Source organism: Pseudophryne corroboree, chromosome 11 (genome assembly GCF_028390025.1).
Source record: "Pseudophryne corroboree isolate aPseCor3 chromosome 11, aPseCor3.hap2, whole genome shotgun sequence".
Taxonomy (NCBI): domain Eukaryota; kingdom Metazoa; phylum Chordata; class Amphibia; order Anura; family Myobatrachidae; genus Pseudophryne; species Pseudophryne corroboree.
Window position 1 is genome coordinate 201,399,868 of NC_086454.1, and position 22,817 is coordinate 201,422,684.

The window sequence follows — 22,817 nt, forward strand, 5'->3', positions numbered from 1 at the left end:
TATATATATGAGAGCAGTGAAGAACAGCGCCTATGTATATCTAATAGAACAACTGGGGTCAGGAAAATTTCTTTACACAACACACCTCAACAGTGAATGAGTGGCAGCTCTTATACAGTATATGAATAAAAATGGACAAATGGAGTAAATAAAAGCGCCTAATAGTTGTCGGTATATAAAACCTGTGCGGTCAGGTGCAGTTATTAAAATAAATAGCAACTTAGCTCCAAATATTTTCAGGCTGATGACACTTAGAAGCCGAACATGTAAAGAGAAGATAAAAGCAACATAGTGTGTACTGTTTTGAAAAACAATATTTTTCACAGTGGTTTCAAAAATCAGGAATGTGGCTCATTCCAAAATATTGAGTGAGCGAGACTGATGATTCTTAAAATAGAAGATAAAAGCTATAAAATACAGTATTCTCACAACATCTTAAATGCTAGGAATGTGGCTCATTCCAATTAATATTAAGCAAGCGTAATAATAAAAACAATTTAATGGGCACAATCCTGCCACGCTTACAGATAACAAACGTACAAGACAATTAACACAAATAGGCAATTCATCTGTCCATAAATGCAGGTAGCACACGTACAGGATTGAATAATTAAAACAGCTTATCTGTCCGCAAATGGGGAGTCCAAAGGGTAAGTAGCAGGTCCCTGTCCCAACGCGTTTCGTCCTATTGTGTGGACTTCCCCTTGATGAAGTTCACACAATAGGACGAAACGCGTTGGGACAGGGACCTGCTACTTACCCTTTGGACTCCCCATATACGGACAGATAAGCTGTTTTAATTATTCAATCCTGTACGTGTGCTACCTGCATTTATGGACAGATGAATTGCCTATTTGTGTTAATTGTCTTGTACGTTTGTTATCTGTAAGCGTGGCAGGATTGTGCCCATTAAATTTTTTTATTATTATGCTTGCTTAATATTAATTGGAATGAGCCACATTCCTAGCATTTAAGATGTTGTGAGAATACTGTCTTTTATAGCTTTTATCTTCTATTTTAAGAATCATCAGTCTCGCTCACTCAATATTTTGGAAAGAGCCACATTCCTGATTTTTGAAACCACTGTGAAAAATATTGTTTTTCAAAACAGTACACACTATGTTGCTTTTATCTTCTCTTTACATGTTCGGCTTCTAAGTGTCATCAGCCTGAAAATATTTGGAGCTAAGTTGCTATTTATTTTAATAACTGCACCTGACCGCACAGGTTTTATTCACCGACACTATCAGGCGCTTTTATTTACTCCATTTGTCCATATATATATATATATATATATATATATATACATATCTTAGAATTCATGAACAGATGGGTTGGCACTGTCAAATACTGTTAGATTATTATCCATGCTAAATCATTTCATATTTTGATAGCTTAATATTTTCAGATGCTTATCTATAGCACTCTCATTTTATTTTCCCACTTCCTTTTTGTGTGTTTTATGTAAAGCTTTTGTTCTTTTGCGGAAGGCACTAAAGAATGTGTTCTTCACCTTTATCTATTCCCCTTGATGGCTTATACAGTAGATAATAGCACAGAGTTTATTCAAATTATTATGTTCATGAAGTTCCAGAATGCTTATTTTTCTGAAAATCGTAGGTAGCGGTAACCAGTATTTGTGCCAAGGCCTCTATGCAATACTTATTTGTCTAGTAAGTAAAAGTGATATGCCCTCGTTGTGGACTCACATTTCAATAGTTCAATAGTCCTTGCTGTATAACATAAAAATTTCAGCAAATCCTTAAGACCCCATGCCCAAGATTTATTTACACATAACTACACTAGCTTTATCTGCGCAGTAGTGAAGAGGTTAAAAATGTATGATAGAAATTTTAGTACAACAGAAAAACTTGTGTAATTCTATTGATGTCTTCATTAAATAGTTAAAGTGTTACAATTATGTGTTCAAAAAATTTGTATAGTTTTACATCTATTTGCTTTGCTACAACTTTCCCATATGGGACTGAGGATTGAGAGTTTGGCTTCTGTGTGCTAGCTGCTCCATTTCAGTGTTCCAAATGTGAAATTCAATCCTTCTCTTGGAAGGTGGCCAGTCTGTAGCTTGTGGATAGCACACTTTTCATTTAGCCATTACATGTCATGGGCTGGTTAAGTATTATTGGTACCATACCTTGTATTTCTGTGCAATTATGTAGCTATTATGTTTATACCTTTTTTTGTAAACATAATATATTGCAAAGTTTAAAACAAAAGAAATATACCCTATCAAAATGATCCAAATAATGATAGCCCAACATGTAGTGATCTGAATGTGAAGACTGAAATACAGTATATAAACAATGACAAGTAAAGCCATGTATAATCATTAAGACAAATAATGTCAAAGCATTACATGTTTAAACTTTATATCTGGCATATGTTTAAAAGTACTATGTACTTCTATATCTACTATATCTATCTATCTATCTATCTATCTATCTATCTATCTATTATTCTGCTATTTTGAACTAACCTATAATGTTCAAGTACTTTAAAATTAAGTGATGTGCAGTATTCCCATGTTAATGTAATTTTCTAACTAATTCATTTGTATGGTTAATATGAAAATGTAGAAGTTGCATTGATAACAGCAAAATGTTTTTTAACCTCCACAGTTTGTTTTATTTGACTACATGTATGCACATTACATCTACATCTACTTCCAATGTATTGCACTTCTACATCTTTAATTTTTAAAGGTTGAGAGGAACCAATTCCCCATTTAAAAAATTGTGGAGTACCCATTCTGTTATGCAGACACTAGAAGGTTGAACACTAAACCAGATGGACAATGGGGTAAATTCATACTTGCCTACCTAACCCTCTCCATGAGATAGAAAATGCTCTGTTCCTGGACTTTCCTGGTAATGTATGATTGCCATCACCTGTGGTGAGCTAGTTAATTGATAAGAAAGGTGTTTCACCACAGGTGATGGCAATCATACATTACCAGGAAAGTCCAGGAACAGAGCATTTTCTCCCTCATGGAGAGGGTCAGGTAGGCAAGTATGGGTAAATTTACTTAAATGGGAGTTCTATTTAAGATGGGTTGTTGCCCATAGCAACCAATCAGATTCCAGGTATTATCTTCAAGAAGGTGCTAGATGAATGACAAGTAGAATCTGATTGGTTCCTATGGGCAACATCCCATCTTAAATAGAACTCCCATCTTAGGAAATGTACCCCTTTGTCTTGTAAGCTCGCTTCATTGCATTAGACCACAAGTTGTGTTACAGAGATCCAAGGGTAATATCTTTCATATTTTCAGGGAAAGCTACTTAACATTATGGCCTTAATTTATTTGATTGGACATTCCACAAATCCTAGCTTTGGAGGCATTTGTATCACATGAATGGTGAAGCTCCACATATACTGCCAATATTAGGAGAGGAAATAAAATATGGTGACAATTCCTCATAAAAAACAACTTATGGTTTCAAAATTACAATGCTTCCCACAGTGCAAATGAATTGCCACAACAAATAGACACTAAGGGAAGTGGAAATGTTGCCAATAGCAACCAATCAGATTCTACTTATCATTTATCTAGCACCTTCTAAAAGATAATAACTAGAATCGGATAGGTTGCTATGGGCAACATCTCCACTTTTAAAAACCACACTTTAGTAAATGTACCCCTATGTGCATGAGTTTTTTTTAATAAAACTTAGTTATATGAAATACCGTTAGGTCAGATAAAATACCGTTAGGTTAGATAAAATCCCATATGCAGCTGTGTTACTGCTAGACTAATGTATAAATATAACTTTTATATTAAGTAGTGCCTTCTTAAAAGCTATTGCCTAAATGTATAATATTGTCTTGACATTGTTTTGCTGTTTTAATACACTGGTCTACTGAAGAAAAAATATACCTAAGAGGTTTATGGTATGTTTTACAAGCATTGACTGGCTCTATGCTCAATTCAACCTTCACTAAAAACATTTTAGGCTTCTTTTTTCATACTGTATCAATGTATTATTGTAGCCAAAATTGTATTATTTCCTGTTTTATTTAAAGAAACCTCTTTCTCTCACACACTACTTCTTTTATCTATCATACCTTTTATTTTAAGTATTTCTATATCAAACTTACTTGTAAACCTTCCACTCTGCCCTCTCCTTCCCCACCTCTACCACTTGCTTCCACTATTAATTTTTTTTACCTTTGACAGCTGTAATATAGGACTGTTTGCCCTGTTTACTGGTGGGAGTATGTTTTTAGGTCACAGTGGATAGGTGGATGCTGGGGAATCAATACGGAGGGTAAAAGGAAAGGGGAACTTCTCCTTTCTCCTCCCCACTTGTATTATATATTTTTTTTTTCTATTCTCTTTCCGATCGTGTTAAAGCATGCAGGCATCGGACATGCTCTGGTAAACAAACTCCATTACCTGGTAGATATCACTCCAATTGTACCCCTGGGGTTTATTCCAGCTCCTGTCTTCCGTTCCGTTCACAGCTCAAAAACCAAAAGTCCCTCAACCACTGTATCCTTTCACCTCCCACCCTCAAACTCTGTTCTGTACAAAATCCTTACTGTCTTTCTTCCAAAAGAGATTATCACCTTTGACTATCTTTATCTCTAGTTCAGTATCACTTTCACATGTTTTACAATTTATTTACCTTTTTTTTAATTTTTCGAATTATTTAATTATTATATAAGTTTTACTTTATTATTCTTTATTTTTAGAAACAATTATTTTATGATCTCATTTCAAACTCACATTTAAGGTCTGTTTATTATTATTATTATTATTATTATTATTATTTATAGCCTATATGTAAGTCTATATCATTTGTTTAGTTAATACAATATAAAACACATTTAGATCTATTATCTATTAAGGATATTGCATAAGGAAAATAGAGTCAGTTGATAGTGTCTAAGTGACATACTCTGGATTAAAGTATTGTACATTAAAACTATTATTTGAGAACTAAATAATGACTGTTACATTTTCCACATGTATTGCTCGTTCATAAGACGTTACATGCTCTTATGAACACATAACGCACTTGCTTACTGTTGTCTGCTAGTAGTCACCATGGGTGTCAGTGACTAATGTTGGCTCAGTGGTTGTTTCATGCATTCGGTGTGTTTTTAGAAATGTGTTGCCCCCGTGTGGTCAAGCTGTATGTTGCAGAATGCATTCAGCAATGTGCAGTTTTATGAAATGACATGCACATATTCCCTGTAGATGTATTGGAATAGTAGTAACACCATGTGGTCTTAGATTGAGTCGCAAAGCTCCTTCATTATAAATAATTTTAATTGTGTGATTTTTTTTAAGCTTCATTATTGTTATCAGTATATTGACCCTATTTTGTGTTAATGTTCTCTCAAACAGATGTAATAGATATAACCAATGAGCAGTGTTTGTTGTAGTGTGTATTTTATAGTGACTATATAATACAGTGCTGAGCAGCAAGCAGCCCCCAAGCCTTGACTTACAGCTCTTCCCTGCTTTGTTGTCATAACTGTTTGTTATACTGTAGTTTGTATCACTCGTTTAAAAGGCCTACTGATAAGTCATTAATTAGGTGTATTAATTTGGTTTACTACTGAGAATAAGAGTAATGTCTGGCCCTTTTAAGGTTAGAGGGCAGCCCTTTGTGTGTATCAGGTTGCCTATAACTGATGTAGTATGGTATATGTTTCATGCTGCTGTATGGCTACTAAAGACAACCAGTGTAGGTAACATGCAAAATAAAGCTAATCGCGGGTTTTATGAGGCGTGGCAAAAATGATGCAATGTGCATCTTTTATCCACATTCCCTCTCTATGAACCAGTGATAACCGGTACTACTGTATCTCCCCACCCTGATCACTGCATTAGGAAGTGGATAGAATGTGGGAGATGCACTCAATCTTCTAGGGGCCGGGGGACTACCCAAAAAACTGAGAGTCTCCTGCACCTTCCAAGAGAGTAGGTAAGTATGCAGTAATAGTATTTCATGCATCTGTTGTTCTGCTGAAAACATGTGGAAACAAGTCATACTGGCATACATAAATAAGTGAAGTCTGGCAAATGTATGCTGCAGAAAGACTTCCTTTACGGTCTGAGATTAGAGTGACATCATGTGGTGATTATTCATAGTGTAATCACATGGTAAATACAGCATGCAGAGACTGAAACTATACACTCAGTCTGTTGGATGCTTAGGTATAGTTATAGTTATAAGGTTTACTTCAATTAGCTGTGCAGTTTCCAGGGTCAGTCTTTATAGTTGTATAGCTTTAGATTATGATCTCATTTTTAATTTTTTGAATTTTTTTAATTTATTCATATACCATTTTTGTGTACATTTAATTTCTGCTCTCCAGTCCTCATCCCTTCCTGTCTTCTCTCTATTTCTCTTTCTCAGTAACCTCACTGACTCATGCACATACTCTCCCAGCATTAAACACTGCTTATTGTATTAATGGATGGGCTGAGGTTGGAGGGTGGGGTCTTTCATGGCAGCCATTAGAGCTGGTTATGGGGTGTGGCCTCTGGGGTAAACATACTACTGCCACTTATACATAGTACTCCCATTATACTCAGATGATCATGTAGCGGTTCCCCTAACTCCTCCAGCCATCCTTGTCTCTCTACACCTGTCTATTGCTGTTTTTCAGTGGATCAATTTGGCTGCCATTATAGATCACCCTTCTTCTTAGACAATGCATGTTATAAGTGGGAGGGGGCTGTAACAAGGCATGATTTAACACAGTTCATTCCCGTCACATTAACCCCTCTCGTAACCTCACTAACATAACTGTTCTCCTTGATACATGCTCTAATATCTCTGTCCTCCTCTCCACTTGAGTCATAACGTGCAATGAGAGATAAGAGAAATGTTTTATCTTCTCTTTTATTGACCCTCGATGACCCACACAAAATCTTTCTCCATATTATTTTCCTTTTCACATGTTCCTCCACATTCTCTCTCTTATTTCACAAATATTGTCACTTATTTACCTATTGCATTACTATATTACAATCTCACTTTATTTATTTCTCATAATAATCTTACATTCCTCAGTTTATTTGCCCTTACACAGCTCTCTATGCCTGACTCTAGCACATCTTCCTTACTGTTATAAAATGCACCTGGCTGCTATCTCTTCACAAGCATGAGGCTTTAGCATGCAATGAATGGACCACCCCTTACCTCCATTAACCTCATTAACCGCATGCCTGACAATTTAATTCTTCCCTGGCCAAGGGTATTCTTTCTCTTTGTTCATGGAAGTATTAATTGCATGATCCTACCCCCCTCCTGCATGTCCCCTCTCTTGTGATCTGTGACATGTTTAACTTGAGGTTTGATTACTAATAAACTGAAATCTAATTAATGACTTGTTTACTAATCAACATTTTTGTGTCTGGTCTGTTCCTCTGAGGGGGTCCACTAACTTCTCACTAATACTATACATCTTTCCCTGTACCTCCCCTAACTATCACCCCCGTCCCGTAACCGCAAAGCTTCTCCCCTTCCTAACTCTAACCTTTAACCTTAAACCTTTCCAATTATGGGGAGACTTTGGAAGGACACTGTGCTGGTGTATACATCTTAATTAATGTGGGTTTAATTCCAATATATACACAAACACTGTACAACAAAGAAACATGTGAAGCAGTTGTAGTAGCTATATACATTTGGGGATTGCTTATAATTTATTTTGCAATAATAATTTCATTAAATATGTAATTTTCATTACTAAATTCTGCAATAAACTATGATTCTGCCTTACATCTGTTAAGCAGCTTTTACTAGTAGCGTGCTGTTGTAGGATTTGAGTTACAGTATACTGTTGTTTTATTTCCAAAAATAAAGGCTTTCAATGCAGTAGCCACCGGACAGCAAGACTGTATATTGGGAGTATGTATGGGCCCTTACTGTATGATTTTTTCTATATGATGATATTTAAAATGCTTTTATAATGGAATATTAGAATATCTATAATAAGGGCAATGCAATACAAATACAGTAATGTCCTGTATATTTTAACTCTATGAGTTATATGTAATAGTCTGTGAGTTGCAGACACTTGTGAGATTTTGTCGATTTACTGTAGCTGCTAGATTTAAAGCATCAATAATTGAAAATGCAAAACTACCCTTTTAAATTATTGCAACTTTAAATCTAGCAATGACATCAGCAAAATCTCGACTCTGGGTGTATGTATGGGAGTACAGAAATCATGGTGATACCCTTTCCTTAATATCTGGAGAGCATTACTAAAAAGTGCATGGAGAAAATATAAGCAGAAAATATTTTGCCCCCCTGTTTATTAATATGCAACAATAACAGATTTATTACTCCACTTATGCAACAGTACATAATCTGTTATTGTACCAGTGATAATTGCTATCATAAGACAAACTCAAGTGGTCATCTAGAGTGCCAACATTTTGCCTTATTTATTGATAAAGTGTAAGTGAGGTGGTGTGTTTAATTTTTAGCACATTCTACATGCTTCTTACCATGCTAGTGATGCTGCCAGTTGCTGCTCCCTTTTGGGATGGCCACAGCACTCTCAACCTATCACTGACTTGAGAAGAAGTTGCAGCAGCAGCACTGAGACGGCCACCCCCCTCCTCTCTCTGCCAACCTGTAGCACCGGATAAATGAAAGGCATTCTGTTAGGGTTAGCTTAGGATGTCTAACATCCTTCCCCCAGCCCTAGTGATACATTTATAAGTGATATACCATTCTTAGTGTAATAATCTTCATTTGTGTCCAAATATTTTACATTTAGTAATTTGTATTGTAGTTCTAATGTCATAACTAGATTAGCCTTAAAAGCTTGTGTGAAGTTTTAAAATAAGATAGAAGATGGTGTTAATAAAATATAGGTAAATAACTTTTTTATGTGAAGCTAACTGAATAAAGCTAACCACACACACATATGCAACAATCTGTTTTTTTTTGGCATGAATAACTGGATCTGTGGTGAATTTGGCCAAACATGAAGTGGGCCAAGTTGGATATACCCGGTCTTTTGTTGAGTTTTCCAAGCGACCAGTGGTAAGGGCCAAATATTAATCAGTGGTAGATTGGCGGTTGTTCTTAAGACAGTTGAATTCCAAGTGGTTAATTTAACAAAATACAGAGGTAACTACAGAAATGTATCTCTGCATATTGTAGGGATAAAAAATATAGTACTGCAACATACTGGGGCTCCTATTAGAGCATTAGCAAAAACCCTGGTCCTCTGCAAAGGTTTTCCCACTGTCGTTAAGTTGCTGGTGAATGGTACATGTGCTATGCCGATATCTACTCATGTGTCAACAAGTACAGATCCTGCAAAGCCTCCCTGGCTTCACTGTATCCCATTGTTGGTTATATCTAACAACATTCTATGTTATACTGAGTTAAGCTGTTATCTCCACAGAGGACTAGTGGGATCAAGGCCGTCTTTTCGTATGGGCTCAATGGGCAGTTGTCCAAGGGTCCCAGGAGTATAAGGGCCCTAGGGAGCTGAGGCTCCCCTTTTTCCATGGGTACCAGATATTTGAAAATAAGCCCTGGGGAATCTGAGATATGCGACTTCAAAGCAGAGGTCCCCATTTGAGCCTGTTAATTGCTCTTCCAAGCCAGATACAGATGGAGGCATGCTCATTGAGCGAGGCTACATCACAGGTGGGGCCACTGCAATGTTCACCATGAATAGGGTGTGTTTGCATCTACGATTCACGCGCATCCCATTCGTGCCCGGGAGTCCACCTCACCGGGCTCAGAAACCACGATTAGCATGGCTTCATCTGTATCTCGGGTTCTGTCTGACTTTGATGGTATTCTACAAAAACTGCCTCTTGTCTCTACTATACCCAGAACCAAAGATAACAGACTTCCACACACGCCTGCTATGCAGTTTTATATTTTAGTCGGTGGATTGCTCTAGCTCCTGAACTCTAATCCCCAACTACCCAGTACCTCCTGAAAGGTGGGACACTCTAGTCTTTAATCACATGGAAAGCAAAGAAATCTATTTCCAGGAACTAAAGATATCTGCAGTCAAGCAGACTGCTCTCAGACCTGAAAATGATAAATATTAAGCCCACTCCGCTATCCACCCTTCCCCTACGTGTTAGACACCCACTACCACCCTGGAAGTCATGTACCTGTGAGCCTTCATTCAGCACTTTGCCCCATTCTACAGTTTATTGTTCTCCCTCCCACCCCATCTCCCACCATCTGTGTGGTAAATAAGTAATAAGCAGAGGTTACTACTTCAGGTCCTACATGCTGAGCAGAAGATAGCACTCTCTGCCTCCCATGGCACATCAAAGCTGCCACTGATAGCACCCCCCGCACCTACTGCTGGAGGATGGGTAGGGGCTCTAGTGCATTGCTTTGCCCAGGATCCTACACTGCTGTTAAGACTAGGGCCGTCTTTTCATATGGGCTCAATGGGCTCTTGCCCAAGTGTCCCAGGAGTATAAGGTCCCTAGGATGATAGCTGAGGGTCCCCTCTTCCCAGGGGTACCAGATTTTTGAAAATCAGCCCTAGGGAACCGGAGATATCCAACTTCAAAGCAGTGGTCCCTGTCAAAGCCTTTTATTTGCTCTTCTCAGCCAGATATCTCAAGTTCTGTATAACTAAAGGGCCGTAATCAAGGTCCGATTTGGGGAGGGATGTGTGCTGAGCGAACCGCTCAGCACACATCTCCCCCCCCACTCAGCACAGCGCGATGTGTGCTGAGCGTGCGTGGGGAGACGGGGGGCCGCTCATTTCACCCAGTGGGTGAAATGAGCGATGTGCTAGACTGGCCTGCATGCAGGCCAATCTAGCACCAGCGATAGTGATGCGCGGGGCAGCGCATCGCTATCGCTGTGGGGGGTACACACGGACAGATCATGCTTAAATTCTAAGCAATCTAGTCAGATTGCTTAGATTTTAAGCAGCGATCGCTCCGTGAGTACCCTCCTTTAGAGTTTTTCTGAGGCTATATTCCAAAAGCTGGGGACTCTCCCCTTTTGGTGGATACTGGCAGCTTGTCTCTACTGTGCCCAGAACCAGAGATATCAGCCTTCAAGCAGCTGGTCCTTGCTCCAGCTCCACACGCCTGGTATGCAGTTTTATATTTTTGTTGGAGGATTGCTCTGGCTCCTGAACTCTGATCCCCAAGTCCCCAGTACCTCCTTAAAGGTGGGACTCTAGTTTTTTTTATCCCAAAAGCTAAGAAATCTATTTTCAGGAACTTGAGATATCTGCAGTCAAGCAAGCAGTCCTCCCACCAGAAAAAGGTGAATATTAAGCTAACTCCACTGTCCACCACTCATCTGCGTAGCACCCCTTACCACTTGGGAAGTCATGTACCGGGACCCCGTCATTCAGACTAATGCCCCCTTCTACAGTTTAACCACATCTGTGCAGTAAAGGAGTAATGAGCAGAAATGACTGCTCCATGTCCTACATGCTGAGCGGAAGATAGAACACCCCCTACCGCCTGTGGGACATCAAAGCTGACACTGAAAGCACCCCCTACCCCTACCACTGGAGAATTGGTTGGGGCCCCAGTGCATTGCTGTGCCCGGGGGCCTACACTGCTGTTAAGATGGCCCTGGTTAAGATGGCACTTTATAGTCGCTGTCAGAAATGGTCCTGAATAGAAATCACTGATTTCTCTGTGATTTACCTCCTGGTGTATTGTGTGAAACTGATAAAATCCAAAATCCATTTAAAAAGCAAGAGAAAGGGCTTATCCCAGTTTTACAAATACACCATATACTGTACTGTATGTCGACTTTTCATGTTTGAAAGAGAATACGACCCATTATACTGTATGTGATTGGTGATTTACAAACCTCACCAAATATTCTTAAGCTATGCAGAAAGAGTCAGTTCTAAAAGTCAGGATTTAGATGTTTTTGACTTGGTTGGATGTCCAACAAAAACAGGGACAGCCCCACCAAAGTCAGAACAGTTGCCTACTCTCTAATTCTTGATGATTTTACAACTTGCTGCTGCCTGTGTCTTAAGCTTCTTATAAGGATCCTTGCATGTTGGTGCCCTACTTGGACAAAGCTAACCGTACAATGCATACTGTAGGTACAAGAAACATTGAAGTCTAGCAATAAGTGAACACACCTATATCACCCTCAAAATCCAACCCAATAAATATACTATGTAGACAAAAGTGATTGAACACTAACAGCAAATAGATTAACAAAATTTTGTTGAAGTCAGTACTTTGTAGGTCCACCACGTGCAGTGATTACTACAGACATCCTTCTTGGCAAACTGTCCACAAGTTCCTGGACAATAGCAGGTGCTATGTTTTGCCATTCCGCCTTAAGTACGGTGACCAACTGCGACACTGAAAAAGGTTGAGTCAGTCTAGAACGTACCCGTCGCTCAGTCTGAGCTGGCCAACAAATTATCTGTATACCAGTCCAGTGTCACCCTGGAAACATGACATTGTGCAGTCTATGATGATCCACTTTTGCAAACTTGGTTAGCTCCTTCCGGCAAGCCATTTTGCTTTACTGTAGATGCCATAGAAGCGTAATGCCCTGAGCAGTCTAAGTAGTGCCCCTCTGCCCATTTTATATCTTCACAAACATGTCTACTGCAGAAGGGGGTGGGGGTAGGTGTACAATCACTTTTGTCTACATAGTGTAATAGGAATTCAAATTTAATAGCCCACATTTAGTAAACAATTATTCTCCCAAAACAAAGTTACAAATAAGTTAATACAGTAGGTACCACCCTAACATTAAATGAATAGCCCTCTTTTCCTTACTCTTCTGTCTGTTTCTCCAGCTGGTTGCACATGTAGAATGGTGCACTTTTCAGCTAGGGGGCATCTCATCTCTGTCATCAGGTCAGCAGGTTAGAGAGGGGAAGCCAAAGCAGGAATGGAGGAGGATGAGGACTGCTATCAATGTCAGAGCTGCATATCAGTGATCAGGGTGCTTTACCTGTTCTGAAGCAGACTACGTATTCCACATAGAGGGAGGATATTGATGAGGAGTTACTCCTGTGCACAGTCACTGAGAAAGAATGATGGTTGGAGAGCAGCAGATTAATATGCAGAGAACAGCTCTCCTGCCTTTTCATGCAGCAAACTAACAGATTTGAGAGGAAGGAAATAATTTCTTGTCTACCTCTGCCACATGCTAAAGGATAGGATGCACTTGCTGTAAGCTTTGTTGTACTGTAGATGCCGTAGAAGCGTTGTGCCCTGAGGAGTCTAGGTAGGAAAAAATGGGCACCATAGCAATATATTGAAGGGGCAGTAACATTTATTTGCCTATTGAACTCTTCACTTACACCCACCCATCAGCCCCAGCTTTAAAACCACTGATAGAGGAAGTGAATAACAGTATTTTGTTACAATGGCACCTGTCAAGGGGTGGGGATATATTAGGCAGCAAGTGAACATTCAGTACTTGAAGTTGATGTATTGGAAGCAAGAGCAGTGGGCAAGCGTAAGAATTTGAGAGACTTTGACAGGATTCAAATTCTAGTGGCCAAACAGCCCCTCTTGACGCGCTAGGTCCCATGAGACTCTGCTAGTATCAGCGTCTATTTTGCATCTTTTGTTGCCAAAAATTAGTCTTAGTCCCGTTGAAACTGTGCTGATTACTTTGTTATGGAAAAGTTGTACAGTATGTCTGTGTGCGACTAAGGCTCTGAATCTGCATACTAAGTGCTACGATGCATCAGCTGTGATTTTTCTTCCATGCCAAGTTCTACAGAAACTCAGTCACATACAAATATACAAGTGCCACATATTAAATTAATAAGTACAGTCTCTTGGTGCATCCTAGTCACAGCATGTTGCATTTTTCGGCAAAAAAGACAACTGCCCTAGTGAAGATGCATGGGACCTGGCAGCTAACTCATGCCAGGCATATCCCGCTGTGTGGCATATATAGATGTATGAGGACACATCTGTATCCATAATTTAGTAATTTAGCTGCTTAATATGGGCAGGATAGCATTTTGTGAAAGTGCAGTGCCCTAGAGGCCTTTGGCCATATAGTGACTGCATCTACTGCTCAGACTATCCTTATGCCGCTAGCTCTGAGTTTTGTCCAACTCTCGCATACTTTATTGTTTAATGTATGTAACATAAAACCTAATTAAAATAGAATAAACCATATAATGGGTGAATTCATCTTGAGTATAGGAATTGTGGGGGGAGACATACAAATTGTTCTTCATAGAACTCATGTAGTCCCTATGTAGAGTTGGACACATTTTCAGCTGGTGACTTCCTATGCTTAGACGGAGTTCATTAATGTGACTGGACATAGAAGCATATGCTCCTGTCAGGAGGAGTATCTATTATGGGAGCACCATGCCTTATGCTAAATGCATGCTAATGATGATGACAAACAGCAGTCACTTCTGATTGTGCACTTTCACAAATGTGACAGTTATAGTATATGAAGTAGACTGGCCATCGGTGGGTTAACCATAAATGGTCAGAAGAGAAATAACAACTGCGCCATAAATGGTCACCTTTGATTGTACCACTGGTGTTTATCCTCAATAGTAAGAAACTATTAATTGTTTTGAACACTGATGGTCATCCCTGCTCTATTACTTACAGTAAGAGGGTCAATCAGAGGTAGTGGGGGGGCTTTGCGGGTCTCGTCAGGACTTGGAGATAGGCTCCATGCCAGGGAGAAAGAAAAAAAATCAGGGCTGTGTGCCATCAATGAACCATTAGGTCTCTGAATAAGAAAAACAAACAAAAAAATACATCAGTCTATGTCTGTATCTATTAAATGATATTTGCATTGAGACTGACGCTCTTAAGAATTTTCCCTTTTTTTTTTAAAGAGGAAGACAACGGATGTTTGTATTTATTTTAATTTAATTAGCACTTTTATTTTTTTTACTGTATCACCATTTATTTGAATTTTACATGCTAAATGTGACGTTTACATTTATTAATATCACTGCCAGACACTTATATACTGTGTTCTATTCTGAACAAATTCGGTAAAGTGACTTGAGTACTGGAGTAACCTGGTGCATATCAGACTACTTGAGATATTGTACAGCTGACTTAGCATACACATGCAATTACACTTGTATATTCTGACACTTTTTACCTAAAATGAGGCCAACTCTGCATGAGCCCCTTTATGTCCAATATTTGACATAGGTACGGGGTGTACCACGAAGAGCAATGAATTCAGATGCATTCATACAAGAAATACTTTGTATTTATTTTTCTGCAATTCCTTAGCGAGCATGAAACCTTTTGTTGTTTGAGGCTGTGAGGCGGTTTTTAAAGTATTTAACATGTGAATATGTTGTGTTTTAAAGGGCTTTTACTATAGTTTATTCACAGTGGAAGAATTTGAGATCCTTTTAGCTCAACTAAAGCCATGGTGGTTGCTCAGTGATGCAAGTAGAATAAAATGGCTCACCAGAAAATACTAGTTGTATTGGTCTTTGCAGAATAAAAATTAATAATCAAAATCCATATACAGTAAAGGAGACATCCAATATGTCAAAACTGTGCTGAAAACACAGCTTTCATTCTCCAAACTGTACTTCTATAATGAGATTGAGTCTACGGGGGTATTCAATAAGGTCTGTCTTTTCCGCCTAGGTGAAAAAAACAGGACTTTTCGCTATTCAATAGCAGGGATGTTTTTTTGCCTAGGCAAAAAATGCAGCAGGAGCGAAAAACTTGTGGATCGGTGAATCCACCTGTTTTTTCACCCGCGCCAGCAAAACGCGGTCCGTTTTCGACGATTTTGAGGCATTTTTCACCAATGCCTTTTCAGTAAAAAAAAAAAAGGTAAAAAGACATTGACGAAAATGCCTTGAAAAATGGACCTTAATTGAATAGGCAGGGGAGTGAATTCAATAGCTTTGAGCTAATTGAATAACCCCCTATAGGTTATAAAAACTTTTTGCACAACTGTTCACCAAATTTAATAACATTCTTCCATTGTATAAAATTAAAGAGGCCATTGAAAAAGAAATTGGGACATTTATGGTCTTTATCACTTACAGTACATGGACATCCCAACATTTCAGTGCCAAATACTATATGTCATCATCAGGGTTACCTGTTCATCTGACCATAGGTGCATTTGGTGCAGAAATATTGTGCTGTTCATTTGTTATGATGATAAATGATTTTTTTCCCTCTGGATAACTGTGCATTTGTGTGAGCACTGTGAGACAGGGCTTTGAGGAATGTTAAGAAATACTGACACACATGTTAGCGGAACTCGTTTACACTTGGGACAATCACATGATTCCTCTTTTAGAACCATAGGTCAAAAGTCACTTAATGTACAATCATGCTAATGTACCACAACTGAGTTTAGTTACAAATGTCCCGCATAATAGTAATAATAATAATAATAATAATAATAATAATTAAACTATATAACTGATATCAAAGACAAATTTCTACACTGAGAGCTTGGTTTAGAATTCAACTTAAAACTACAGCTGTGAAGTGTCACATGTAAATTGGCATATTTGCCAAATTAGGTCCTTACTACACCTACATTTTAGCTGTCCACATTTCAACTGCATGTATTGTATCTTAAGGTATATGCAACTTAAAATCTATATACTTAGAAATGTGACTGCAATCTTTATCGAAGTGGAATCTTGCTCCTGGCCAATGGCTAAGTCAAAAATGGATGCATCTCTAAGGACTGGTTAAATTGCACCTTATTGTACTGAACACACATGGTGCAAATCTACTAAATCTTACCCAGTAGTAATAAATAGCTCTGTCCTCAGTAGCATAAAAACAAATATATGTTCCTTATTTTCTAAAATAATAAATTACTCTTATTGCTGCCTAAATTGTTAATTATGGACCTAATCATTTATAAGTAAAGCTTGCATAATAAATACTTACCTAAAATCTTCCTTCTCTCTTGTTCTGACGTAATGGAAAGAGAAGATGAATAATTCATATGAGAAATAAAAATAACCATATGGAATGCTTCTTTGATGCACATGATGCAAAATTAGTGAAAAATTACTCTCATTACATATTTTACTTTGTTCTGTTCAGACCTTTGACTGAACAAATTGTCTGGCACCTAAAAGCATGGCTGTAGTGGGAGTTCTGAAATAATTAAGAAGGCTAAAACTTATGTTTAATTTCACTTACAACAGGCATACAGTGAGTTTGTTGCACTTATAAGTATATGGTGGATTAAATGACCATTTAAATTATGCAGTGTGCTTGCAGTACCAGATTAGGTTTCAAACAATGTTATACAATGAAAAAGGAAACAATTTAAAGTTACTATTTTAAAAAGACAGCAATAGTCAATGGAATAACTATAATCACACAGCAGCAGCAGCAGTAGCCGATCCGGGTAGAGGGATGGGATAATCAGTCTTATCTGGCAGTGGTAGTTTGTCCCTAATCACACCCAGAACCACCAAGTGTACTTCCAGGTGGTATGAACACCTCTGCATTACTGTACTGACTAGATGGATGCATGTAGAAATTCAGGGACAATTCAAGGGCTGCAACCAAGCAATCAGTACCTAGAATTTTACTTACTCTACGATTTGTACAGCAAGGAACGCTGCAGAACAGTGAAGGGGTAGCGCGATGTGTGGCTGGATGGGTGCACTGTGTGACAGGCACTATACAACATGTGACTGGTATGTAGCCCCTCTATGTTAGGGAACTTTTCAGCAGGATTAATAGCATAATTGTAATCTTATCTAAGTAATGGAAAGATGGGTATTGTCAAATACTGAGTCAAGAACATGAGTGGTATTTATTTGACATTTAACTTTCATATGGTATTATGGAAACCTAATTGAACTAAGCATCATAATCTTTCATCCTTAAATTACATTTATACTCTGCACAGACTGTTTAGGAAAATGGGTCAATTGCATGAAAATAAACATACTTTAGTGATGCATTATTCATGCATTGCACTTTTAGTAGTAAAAAGTGTGCATTAACACACTAAATATTGTGCATGCTACATTCAAAAATGTTAAACTTTGTGTTAAAATGTCCATATAAATAATCTATACTAAACCCTTATGCTGGATTGTGGGAGATTCACTGAAGAGTAGGGCACCCACTTATTACATAACACATAACTGGGGTGTTGTGTCTGTCAGGTAGACTGCAAAAAAAAGTACAGCTACCAAGTGGTTACACTTTATGTCTTTCCCCATTAGTTGCACTAATGTCTCTACAGCATGTCCATTATGTGGCAAAGTCTCATTTTGTATACAGGATTTCCATCTAAAGACAGAGCTTACTGTTCAATTTTGATATTTCATGCTGCTTTTGTCATTAGTTGGGATAACAAAAAAATAAAGAAAAATCAAATTTGAACCATAGCAAAACCATGTTGCACTGCATCTGGGGTAGATTTAAAATATAGATTAGATACTCAGGCCTTAGCACTATTACAACCAAAAGAAGTTCAATATGCCGCTGTTTCAATGAGTGGTTAATTTGCAACCTCACAGGAATTAATAACCCCCAAAAATATACAATCATAAACTGAGCTGGTTGCACCAGATATTATTGGGACCAATTACGTATTTGTAATAAGTTTAATTAGCTCAATAAATTACATAACAAGCCATGTTGAATAAATCACTTATAAAAACATACCAGGGATGGAACTCCCAGATTCAATGGAGATGCCTGCCTCCTGGCTCCAAGCCTTCAAGGGGCACCTGCATGTATAGCAGCACCGTGTGGTTCACAACAGGATCCAAGTGTGACTGCTACTCTTCCAACGGAGCCAACAGAGTTAATTGGCTCTGTCCCAGGAGTCCTGCTAACACCTGCAATAGGGCACAGGACAGCTCCCGCCTGGTACCGCTCAGTCTGTGCTGCAGCAAACAAGGGTGCACCCGCCACTGCTGCTGGACTGTGAGATGGGACCCACTGGTGAATGCTGATTCTGCATGCTGCAGACAGCTGAATGTCGTGAGTCTGGCCCTGACCCATCGGTCATTGCCACTCAGCATAGCTGGAGCCCTGCCAATTCACTGCCGGATTCAGGCCCTGTAAATTGTGTGTGTTTTTATACACACACACACACACACACACACACACACACACACACACACACACATAATATTTCTTATCCCTTTTTTAAGAGGGAGGGGCACCAAACTCCAACTAGTCTCCGGGCAACTGGGATGAACTGAAGTATACTACAGTATATAAAGAACATACTATATTGTTAGTACTGGGGAGGGGCCGGGTACTTCACGTATTTAGGGACGCATAATGACGTGATTCACAGGTGTATGGGAGCGGGTGGAGCCAAATTAGCTTCACATTCTCTTTACATGCTACACGGCTACATCTGCCTGAGTCCAAAGCATGAACTATTTCCATAAGGCATGGTGCTATGCATATAGGTAAGCCCTTAACAAACATGTCAAAGTACTCCTTTAATAGTGGCCTATGCTATTGCATAGTCTATGGAACTTTGACTACATTTTCTCACAGATGGTAGGTAATAATAATACTGTGAATGTAGCACTGAAATATAGCATGCTTAATTACATTTATTCAACTGTCATCCCACACTACAGCATGCTTTGCATGGCTAAAACATGAAGCTTTGAAAAGAATAGTCTAAATGCGTTACAAATCCTCCTTTTCTCTCAGAAATGTATCTTTTTTAAGTATCCCCATTTTTAAAGTGCCTTGACTTTTTAAATATTACGCAAATGCACAGTAACTGATATCTTGAGTGCAATACACAGCATCTGCTAATATCCTAAATATTGTATCATTTAAGTAGATATACTAATAGAAACAATCTAGTATATAGATGTGTCTTCATACATCTAGCCTCAATATGCCATAGATGCCTGGTGTGAATGAGCTGCCACATCCCATGCAACTCTGCTAGTGTCTGGCGTAATTTTTTCAGAAATGCGTCCTAGTAGCAACATAACTAGGACACACCAGGAGACTGTGCGGATTACTTTCATATGAAACACTTGTATATCTGTGTGCAACGGAGTCTGTATTCGAAGAACAACTGAATCTGGCATGGAAAAAAGACATAGCCACCATTAAGTGGATGCCTGACTCTTCTGTATGGAGTCTTTCTGTATAGTGAATTTCAGCAGTTGGGATCCTAGCATTCTATAAAAATGTTCTACTGGTGACATGAAACCACTACTGTGGAATTCTATCCATTATTTTGCAGTGGCATATTTAATTGCATTTGCTTTGTCCCTCATTTTTATCATCTGTAGGATAGTCACAGTGTACATTTGTACATTTGTACAATAAGGATCTGATTGAGAGTTGAACAAAGTTTTTGGAACAATGTAGGCATAAAGCACATTAAAAAAAATGCAAATTGTGTAGCATGCAGCGTCACATACATCTTAACACACCTGCTAGGGTGCATACTACAAAAGCTGCATTTATTAGAGTGAAATATGCTTAAAGTGTATAATTAGCCAAAACTGGATAATACGCTTGAAGCATATCATGTAGCAGAGACGACACTCATCATCATCATCAATCTGATGTTGATGACTGTTAAGTGTAGTATATTTTTTAATGTCAAAATAAATGGGAAAAAATAACATGTCCACCTCTTCCAACACAATGAATGCCAGTACTATCACTGTTTGCCTAGGCTGGTACTGGCAAAACAAAAAAGCTTGGGATGCCAGTACCAGGATATGCCAGCCAGGCTGGTGACACTATAAAAGGGAAACCCTAAATGTGTGGTCCCTCTGCAAAGTGGCCTGCAGAACAGAGGGGCATCCACCTATAAAAAAAAAAATAGCCTAATGCAGAAAGCACTAGACATTTTGAGTGATAGTACTGCATTTTGCCATGGCGCACTACTGGTTGCAGCAATCCCTGGCTGTCTTAGTGTGGTTGGGTATTGGCAATTGTAGAATAAAAAGTCAGAATAGGAATTGTTGATAGGTTATGCTGACACTTGTACAACAAAATGCACCTGCGTGTCCTGTCATGCATGCTCTACTGGGACCTGTAGTTCACCACAATAAAGTGCTGGACACACACGCACACACACAAACACACACAATGTGAGCAAATACCCCTATTTGACATATGTGCTTATTTACCATATTATTTTTTTAAATAAATGCCTGGTATGTATACTGTATGTGTATGGGTTGGACACTGTTCTGGTCGTCTGTAGGAACTCCAGTGGTTAAAAAAAGAAAGAAAACCAATCCTAATACAATGATGTGTATCATCTCCTTTAGGATCCCCATAGTGAATGACCGAGAGATGCTATATTTATACAGTGAGGAATTCCCATGCTTTGAACTGCCTAAGGCTGGTTGTGACTACTCCAGGTGGATGGCTTGCTACGGGGTTTCCCTGCTATAATGCCACCAACCCTTTTCTAGCATAGCTGCGTGCTGCTATCAGTACTTTAGTGAGGTCGCAATTTTATTTTAGGCCGATCAGCAGGTACAATACCTATGCATTGCCAATTTATAACCTCTCATATGACCATACCGCTCTCTGTATTCATACTTAGCTAACCGACTAGCAGTAAAACTAAATCAATTTTGTTTCCACAATGAAAAAATACTTGTAAAGATAATCCTTCTAACACCATTCATTGGCACATATAGAATAAGTGTTTAGGGCTTGGATATGGTCGTGAACAATAACATTTTACATTTCTGAGCTGCCATATGCTCTAAATTCTTCATAGTGTCATTCTTACACAGTTTTAAATTGCATAAATATATTGTCAATAACAATTTGTGTCCACTAGTAAATTGTCATTAAATTGTCAGTAAAAAATATTTTGACAGCCATGTATTGAATCTACAGCACTGCAGTGTATAAATGTAGGCATAATGCACAGGGCATACATACTCAGAAATGAGTTCACCTTTTCCTGAAAAGCAAAATGATAGATTCAACAGCACCACCTGCTGGTCAACAACAAATGCAGTAGTTGATGATCCTGGCTTAGAACATCTCAGATGATTGTTGAGGAACAACATCATTTTTCTGTAATGCATCATACCTTGTTTGCTGCTGACGGTTCATTTATTTATGCTCCTGTTTGCGGGGAATAAAAACACGAATTGCTGTTGTTAAGCAAAAAAAAGCACACTGTAATAATAATGACTTTCTTTCAACTTAAAGAGTACATTAAGCAAAGCCATGGTAATGAAATAAAAATGTCACATGGATTCATAAAAATATAATTTGAATGAAAAAAAAAAAATTAGTTAGCTTGAAAAAGGCATGATAGTGTTCTATTGTTTATTTATGTATTTAATCAGATTAACATAAAAAGGAATGAAGCAATTCTAGCGTACATTTGTTAACACCAGGGGCCCAATTCAGATATGGGGTCGGATGCAATGCCGCCCAAGTTCGGCGACCATGTGGGATGCTGGACAAACTCGGAAGTTTCTTTAAAGGGGCAATCACAAGGCAAAACCATGCCTTGTAAATCATTGTCCCTTTAAAAAAAGTCTGAGTTCAGTCAGTATCCCGCACGCCCGCCGAACTTGGGCGGCATTACATCTGGCCCGCGGCCGCAAAGCTGCTATTGTACGCAAATTGGCTAATGTTTTCTTACTGCACGTGTCTGAACCGCAGTGTGCAAACGCAGCGAGTGAAATAAATGCGATCGCGGCCAGACTTTGGCACAGCAACTGCTAGTTGATGATACTGTATACAGGAGGCTCTATAAATAAGGAGCACAGTAGATAAATATTGGGGTGCAAATTTCTTTTATGTGCAGGGTCCCTTTCTTTTTAGTCTTGGACCTAACTACATATATAAACAGTTGCTCTGGAGAGAATTTATGAGCTGGTTGCTGATG

At 38.6% G+C, this 22,817-nt stretch overlaps 1 protein-coding gene across 18 annotated transcripts in view; it reads left to right on the plus strand.

Moving 5' to 3' along the window:
* The window catches only part of NRXN2 (neurexin 2), a 1,320,144-nt gene that overhangs the window by 536,743 nt on the left and 760,584 nt on the right, over positions 1 to 22,817 (plus strand). For 12 of the 18 annotated variants that reach the window (XM_063945216.1, XM_063945229.1, XM_063945225.1 and 9 more), the window contains one exon: positions 4,373 to 4,396. The exons of the other annotated variants lie outside the window; for them this stretch is intronic. In XM_063945216.1, the coding sequence (XP_063801286.1) occupies positions 4,373 to 4,396 (24 nt within the window). The remainder of the gene's footprint in view (positions 1 to 4,372; positions 4,397 to 22,817) is intronic. 18 annotated transcript variants of the gene reach the window in all.